The sequence below is a fragment of the Acipenser ruthenus genome, chromosome 51 (assembly GCF_902713425.1).
Source record: "Acipenser ruthenus chromosome 51, fAciRut3.2 maternal haplotype, whole genome shotgun sequence".
In the NCBI taxonomy this organism is placed as follows: domain Eukaryota; kingdom Metazoa; phylum Chordata; class Actinopteri; order Acipenseriformes; family Acipenseridae; genus Acipenser; species Acipenser ruthenus.
This window is the reverse complement of record NC_081239.1, coordinates 4,435,358-4,443,989: the sequence shown is the minus strand read 5'-3', so window position 1 is coordinate 4,443,989 and position 8,632 is coordinate 4,435,358. Positions and strand designations below refer to the sequence as shown.

The following is an 8,632-nucleotide window of genomic DNA, read 5'->3' as shown; positions in this document are numbered from 1 at the left end:
CCACACTCAGCTCTGTGTCAGCCCGGGACTGTAGCTCTTCATTATCCTTATAAAAGTCAACCCTGGTAGATGTATAACCTGTGCGGACACGACACCTCAGAGTCAGAGTGTCTCCCTCAAACACAGGCTGGGGGGGAGTCTGCAGGATCACCGGTCCATCTGAAAAGACAGAAAGAGTTCAGATCAGCATTGCTAAGATACGGGTCAGGATTGAGGAGCCTGCAGGATCACCCATTTATCTGAAAAGACAGAAAGAGTTCAGATCAGCAGGGTTGAGAGACGGGTCAGGATTGAGGAGGCTGCAGGATCACCCATTCATCTGAAAAGATAGAAAGAGTTCAGATCAGCAGGGCTGAGAGACGGGTCAGGATTGAGGAGTCTGCAGGATCACCCATTTATTTTGTATTATTGTCTATTATTGTGTTATGATTTAAAAGGTATTGTTTGGGTTATGTAGCACAGGTGATTTCATGTATTATTGTTGATTTAAATGTGGTCTGGCAGAGGCGGTGTTAGTAGCTCGTCTCTGACAGACAGCTCGTGAGAATGCACGGTCAGCAGTCAGTGATTATTGACAAACTGACTGTCAGCCATGCAAATTAAAAACTCTCGTGCAGAATGTGAGATGGTCACATGTATAAGACCCGTATCTCTGGCTGCATGGTGAGGGTTGTTCTGAGGTGGAACGTAAAGAAAAGGATGAACTTAAAATAGAAACAGCTTCTACACCCGTGTGATACGTGTGTGTGTGTGTCAGTGTTTGTGTCCGTCTCTGTTTTGGCCGTCGTGTCGTTTTGTTTTCTGTACAGTGTTTGTTTTGTTTAACTATTTTATTTAATAAATACACGCATCAGCGCTTCACTCGTAGTACTGCGTCCATTCTCTTCCTGGTCTGACGTCACCACCAAGGCATCTGATCAGGGGCGCTGGAACTAGGGGTGCTGGGGGTGCGGAAGCGAATGAAATTGTACCTCTTAAATATTTACAGACAAGATATTACTAAGTATATACTGTATTTAGTTCATATGCATTATATACACTTTAAAACATAAAAGATATATATTTGTAATACTAATATATTGTATTACAAACAATGGAATGTGCATGATAATTAATATTAACAAATGCTTCAGGGTTTGTTTCTGAACACAACAAATCACATAATAAATTGCCCACAAACCATTTTGGTATTGCAGCATTTTACTGATCAGTTATGTTCTGAACCCTCCTTCCGTGTGAAGTGTGACGCACAATACACGATCACCATACATAGTAGTTGTGAATACACTAGCGGAGCTGCATCTGAACAAACACAAAGTAACGGCAGTGTTTAGTGTTTCTATTTGTATGTGATTTACCCCAGCGCTCTGTTTCCATGTTGAAATCCCTTGTTAAGGGAGTTACAGTATCTGGGAGATCCTGTTGTTCATTATTAGGCTGTTATCTTGTATATATTAAGTGATGAAATGGTTGAATCGATTGTATAGAAATGTGCCGTTCTCCTCCTGATGACGCTGTGAAGGGAGCCCCTCCCCTGGATATACGTGCGCTGCATTGTTAATATTTTTGGTGTTTTTCATTGGTTTGTTCTGTAAGTATTGTATAGTGTTTGTTTATATGCGGGCTGGTGACAGCCGTCCGCTATTTAGTATTGTCTGGTTTGGATCGGCAGGGAGGGAGTTAAATTCCTCCCTGCCAATGTTTTCTTATTCATTTTTATATAAAGTTATTCTTTTAAACGTATTCCAGGCCCCTGGTGTCTTGTTTTGAACTCTCGTTTCCACTGACATTGTTGCTCCATTAACCGGGTTTATTTTTTTTAATTATTTTATTTTTTTTTAATTTAGTCATCGCCAATTTTTTTTACAAAAGTTTTCTCCCCAATTTAGCATGCCCAATTATTATCTGTATCCCCGGCTCACCGCTCGCAACCCCCCCGCCGACTCGGGAAACGGCGGCTGGAACACGCGTCCTCCGAAACGTGCTCCTGCCAAGCCACATTTTTCGCACTGCAGATCCACAGCAATGCCATCAGACCTATAGTGCGGGAGGACAACACAGATCTGGCGGCTCCACTGCAGAACCACAGGCGCCCTATCGGCCACAGCCGTGGATTCCCCTGCCGACCTAAGCCCTCCATACCCGGGCAGCGCTCAGCCAGTTGTGCGTCGCCCCCTAGGCACTCCCGGTCACTGTCGGCTGTGACATAGCCTGGATTCGAACATGCGATCTCCAGGCTATAGGGCACATCCTGCACTCTGTGCGGAGAACCTTTACTGGATGTGCCACTCAGGAGCCCCGTCATTAACCGGGTTTCTAAAGGTGGAGCAGCAAAGACACTACAGAGGTTACTCCAGTGCAGAACCACCACGCTGCAATACTGTTCTTACACAGCTGCTACTTGAAAACAGCGATGTGAGCAGCAACAATTCATACTGACTGGAGATCCAGAGACCGCTTTACTCAAATCAGCAAGCCGATCAGTAGCTTACAATACCCTCTCAGCCAATCCGAGTGCAGGATTATTCAACAGGGTCTGAATATTATCTAGAATGTAAATGACTTACTGGACACAGTTAGGTTGATAGTATTACTGCGCTCCTGTCCTGATGCAGACTCACACCAGTACACTCCACTGTGGTTATACTGGGGGGTACTGATTGTGCAGCCGACACTGTTCCCCATACTGGGTGAGGGTTTCTGGCACACTGCCTGTTCTTGACCCTTTCGGTATTGTTTAAACCTCCAGTCAGCAGAGCCCCCCTCCACCTCACAGCTCAGGGTGACTGTCTCTCCTGGGAATATCTGTGCCCAGGCAGACTGCAGGGTCAGGACAGCCTGAGGATGACCCTCTGAAACAGAGAATAGGATAGGATTAGGACACATTCCCCTACAAAACAAATAGGAAACTGCAAGAGGAGAGAGATTCCAGCCCCCCACCAGCATCTCTGCAGTGATACAGTAGGAATAGCAGCAGTGTGACCCATTGCAGGCTCTACTTGTGATACAGTAGGAATAGCAGCAGTGTGACCCATTGCAGGCTCTACTTGTGATACAGTAGGAATAGCAGCAGTGTGACCCATTGCAGGCTCTACTTGTGATACAGTAGGAATAGCAGCAGTGTGACCCATTGCAGGCTCTACTTGTGATACAGTAGGAATAGCAGCAGTATGACCCATTGCAGACTCTACTTGTGATACAGTAGGAATAGCAGCAGTGTGATCCATTGCAGGCTCTACTTGTGATACAGTAGGAATAGCAGCAGTGTGACCCATTGCAGGCTCTACTTGTGATACAGTAGGAATAGCAGCAGTGTGATCCATTGCAGGCTCTACTTGTGATACAGTAGGAATAGCAGCAGTGTGACCCATTGCAGGCTCTACTTGTGATACAGTAGGAATAGCAGCAGTGTGACCCATTGCAGGCTCTACTTGTGATACAGTAGGAATAGCAGCAGTGTGATCCATTGCAGGCTCTACTTGTGATACAGCAGGAATAGCAGCAGTGTGATCCATTGCAGGCTCTACTTGTGATACAGTAGGAATAGCAGCAGTGTGACCCATTGCAGGCTCTACTTGTGATACAGTAGGAATAGCAGCAGTGTGACCCATTGCAGGCTCTACTTGTGATACAGTAGGAATAGCAGCAGTGTGACCCATTGCAGCTCTAATTGTGTGTTTTGAGTGAAAGGAATTCTTGAGGAATCTCTCTCAGTATGATTATGGGCTTGAAAATAGAAAGTGTTCTGTGTTTAAATTTCCAGTCGAGCAGCAATTAGTCCAAGTTACTGTAGCAGGATTAGTCCTGTTAAACTGTTTTTTATTTGTATTTTTTATGAATCAGGTCACATGTTTAAGATAAGTGGGAGGATTATTGTTCTTAAAGTCATCCAGATATTCTGTCTGGTCAGCAGTCAGCCAAAATAATATCCTCATTCAAAAGCTTTCCAGCAATACCACACATAGCCTCTAGGTGGAGCACAGCATGGCTTTTTGCTGGAGTCATTCTTTTTATTTAACTAAATTACATTGTTATATTGGTCAGAAGAAAAGGAAAGCTGATTTCAGAAAGGTGTTTTTTTTTTTACAGATGATCAGGAAGCAGGATGAGAATCTTTACCAGTCTCTTCACTTTGTGACTGCATTGCCACAGCCTATTTTCAGCACACAGACCTAACATGAAAAGTGTCATTTCTCAAACCAGCTTCATGCTTTTCAACCATGAATTGTAAATCCTGTTTTTAAACTGTGTTCACATTGTAAACTGTTCTCTTACCTTCATACTGTCTGGAGCAGCTCACTACAGTCACCACTGAAAAACACAAGAGAGACAGTCAGGGACTAGACCCTTATAAAAGCACCACAGTCATGTTGCTGTTTCCAATGCTTTTACCATTGTTATACCGTGCTCATCAGTTATAGGTGCTGCCATACATACATGTAACATGTGCTAACACAGGGAGAAGTAAGAGACAGCGCCATCTAGTGATCGGACACTTTTGATCAGGTTTCCTTCTCTTGTTTTGTTAGTAACACACTGCTGTGCACTACTTGCTGCTGGTGTATATAATAATATAAAGACACTCTAATCTAGCCTATATTAAATATGTATATGACAGGCAGCTCCTGAACTCATAGTCAAAGCACCTTAACACAGACTTACCAAATAATACAAACACAAGATTTGAGTCATTTCAATAAGAACCCTGTGAATGATTGTAAAGGTGAGGGAAGTGTAAAAACAAAGCAAGACAATGTCACATGATAATAATCCTTCATTAACTTGGACACACGCATGGGGTTTAGGAAACTGACAGATCTGTAGCTGCAGTTCAGTATTCATACTGATTCCAGTGTTCATAGTGAAGAGAAGAAAGCAGACTTGAGTTGTGAATTCAGTTCAATAATGGGTGTGATAAGTGTAACAGAGAGAAGGCTGGGCACACAGGGTCGACCACACACAGCGCAGGTGAGCATCTTAACCCCTATGCAAAAGATCCAGACTCCTCTGCATGTGTGCTTATAGAGCTTTTAACGTCATCTCACCAGCAGGGGTCAGAATCCACAATGGCAGTGCATCACACAACACTGCCTGTTACACTGGCAGCACAATTATCTAGTAGTCTATTAATTGTGATCCATCAGGGTGAAATGATTCTGTTATTTTGCAATAGAGGTGTGTGTCGAGTGGTACATGACTAAAAGCAAAACATGAGCTCTTTTTTCATAAAAACAACTGTAACCAAATTATATTGAGAGGAACGGTAATTCCTCGTACAAGTTAGAAAAACTTGTTTGAAACTACCGAGAGTCTCTATACAGCTCAAAGAGTTTAGCTGTTTTCACCATGTTGCAGCGGCAAAACTAAATCACTTAGAATTACCATCTGTACCAAAAGCCTGAAACACTCTTACATCAAATGTGAAAAAAAGGTACATACCTCTTATACACAATGAGATATAAGTGGTCAAACTAAGGCAAAATTGTTATTCTCCTTCTTTCTCCTCTTCCGTCCACTTTTTAAGGGTGTGTAGCGACTTTTCAAACAGAAAAGCTAAATAACTGGACATCTACCAATCCTGTGATTCCACATGTTGGTCAACGTCAAAACAAACCAGGGAATGTAAGCAGTTTGATATCCACACCATTTATATGAAACAAATTATTTATATTTTAAAACAGCACATTTCCAGGATGAAAAAAGAGGGGGGGGGGGGGAGGGGGGATACCGTAGTTTAAACTCTCAGTATGATGTTCTTGAAGAGCACACGACCTTAACCCGCTGTGCCACTACACAGTTGTTGAAATGCATTCTTTTTTTAAGCTAACATCCAAGCCTGAGCAGCTTCGATTTCCTGTTTGAAAATTTCTAGTTTCCTGTTTGTTAGGGTAGATACCATAGAATGGAACTGCACACAAGAGTGGCATGTAGCTTCCTTGTCTAAATCTCTGAACTCTGATAAATTGTAGTTCCTCATTTAATTAAAAATGAATAAAGAAATAATTTATTTGGTAGAAATAAATACATGATTTAAACAAATGCATAGAGGAATAAATATATTTAGAAATAAATATTTTAAATAAATAAATAAATGTAGAAATGAATACATGTTTATATTATAAATTTATAAATAAATTAATAAATAGCAAGCTAGAAAACGACATGTCATATTAATTGATTTGGCGGATGCGTTTATCCACAGCAATTGACATTTATATACCTATATAAAAAGTAGAAGTTTCATGTAAATTATATATATATATATATATATATATATATATGTATATATATATATATATATATATATATATATATATATATATATATATATATATACATACATATACATACATACAGTGCCTTGCAAAAGTATTCAGACCCCTGACCAATTCTCTCATATTACTGAATTACAAATGGTACATTGAAATTTTGTTCTGTTTGATATTTTATTTTAAAACACTGAAACTCAAAATCAATTATTGTAAGGTGACATTGGTTTTATGTTGGGAAATATTTTTTCAGAAAAATAAAAAAAACTGAAATATCTTGCTTGCATAAGTATTCAGCCCCCACACATTAATATTTGGTAGAGCCACCTTTCGCTGCAATAACAGCTTTAAGTCTTTTGGGGTAAGTATATATCAGCTTTGCACACAGTGTTGGAGTGATTTTGGCCCATTCTTCTTGGCAGATTTGCTCCAAGTTGTTCAGGTTGGTTGGACGACGCTTGTGGACCGCAATTTTCAAATAGTGACACAGATTCTCAATGGGATTGAGATCAGGACTTTGACCTGGCCACTGTAGGACATTCACCTTTTTGTTCTTGAGCCACTCCAATGTTGCTTTGGCCTTGTGCTTGGGATCATTGTCCTGCTGAAAGGTAAATTTCCTCCCAAGCTTCAGTTTTTTAGAGGACTGAAGCAGGTTCTCTTGCAGTATTTCCCTGTATTTTGCTCCATCCATTCGTCCTTCAATTTTAACAAGATGCCCAGTCCCTGCTGATGAAAAGCATCACCACAGCATGATGATGCCACCACCATACTTCACTGTAGGGATGGTGTGTCTTGAGGCATGGGCAGTGTTACGTTTGCTCCACACATAGCGCTTCGAGTTTTGACCAAAAAGCTCTATCTTGGTCTCATCTGACCCCAAAAACTTTTCCCACATCGCAGCTGGGTCACTCTCATGCTTTCTGGCAAACTCCAGACGTGCTTTCAGATGGTACTTTTTGAGTAACGGCTTCTTTCTTGCCACCCTCCCATACAGGCCAGTGTTATGCAGAGCTCTTGATATGGTTGACTGGTGCACCATTACTCCACTCCCAGCCACTGAACTCTGTAGCTCCTTCAAAGTGATTGTTGGCCTCTCTGTGGCTTCTCTCACAAGTCTCCTCCTTGTTTGAGCGCTGAGTTTTGAGGGACGGCCTTTTCTTGGCAGTGCCTAGGTGGTGTGATGCAGCTTCCACTTCCTGATTATTGATCCAAATGTGCTCACTGGGATATCCAAATACTTGCATATTATTTTGTACCCTTTCCCTAATCTATGCATTTGTATTACTTTATCTCTAACTTCTGTAGAATGCTCTTTGGTCTTCATTTTCCTTCATATTCACAGCCTGACCAATGATCCTTCAACAGTGGGATTTTTATCCAGAAAATGTGACAGCAACTTTAATGGTTCACAGGTAAGATAATTGTGTCATTGTTAGGGCAATTTCTTTCATCGGTGTAAACTGGGAGCTTCCACAGCACAGGGGTTGAATACTTATGCAAGCAAGATATTTCAGTTTTTTTATTTTTCTGAAAAAATATTTCCCAACATAAAACCAATGTCACCTTACAATAATTGATTTTGAGTTTCAGTGTTTTAAAATAAAATATCAAACAGAACGAAATTTCATTGTACCATTTGTAATTCAGTAATATGAGAGAATTGGTCAGGGGTCTGAATACTTTTGCAAGGCACTGTATATATATATATATATATTGCAAGCTGCCTAAAATTAATAGCACATCAAAGAAAGTCACCGAGGTTGAAACATTTAATGGTAGCTACTGAGTCAACATTTACATTGTAACGTTTAAAACAATCTTTTAAAATGTAACAGACAAGGGTCATTTAAATGTGTTGGCTTAAAAAAGCAACAAGCAGACAAAAGTGATTAAAACAAAACAAGTTTGAATGACAAATTCGGCAACATTGTCACACAAATTATATATGACGCGCACGCAAGCATGCGAGCACACATGCGCGAGCACACAAACACACATGCACAAATTCACACACTCACACACACACAGACACACACACACATACACACTCATACACACATGCAGACAGACACACACACGCACACACACACTCACACACACGCATACACACACACACGCAGACAGACACACACACACACACAATCACACACACACAGACACGCTCACACACACACACAAAACACACACACACTCACACACACACAAATGATCTGGCCCTTGAGCAGAAAACTAGTTATTTGTTGAAGCCCAGCATGGGCAGCAGTGTGGAGTAGTGCTCAGGGCTGTGGACTCTTGACCTGAGGGTTGTGGGTTTAATCCCAAGTGGGGGACACTGCTGTTGTACTAAAATAAATAATAAT

At 41.2% G+C, this 8,632-nt stretch overlaps 1 protein-coding gene across 1 annotated transcript; it reads right to left on the bottom strand.

Annotated features, from left to right (window-relative positions):
- Positions 1-758: 758 nt before the first annotated feature.
- On the bottom strand, positions 759-2,886 carry LOC117969065 (Fc receptor-like protein 5). The gene is made up of 2 exons (XM_059015853.1): positions 2,568-2,886; positions 759-941 (listed from the first exon to the last, which is right to left on the bottom strand). Exons 1-2 carry the CDS (start codon positions 2,884-2,886, stop codon positions 859-861), a joined length of 402 nt encoding a protein of 133 aa, XP_058871836.1. The 3' UTR covers positions 759-858.
- Positions 2,887-8,632: the final 5,746 nt, after the last annotated feature.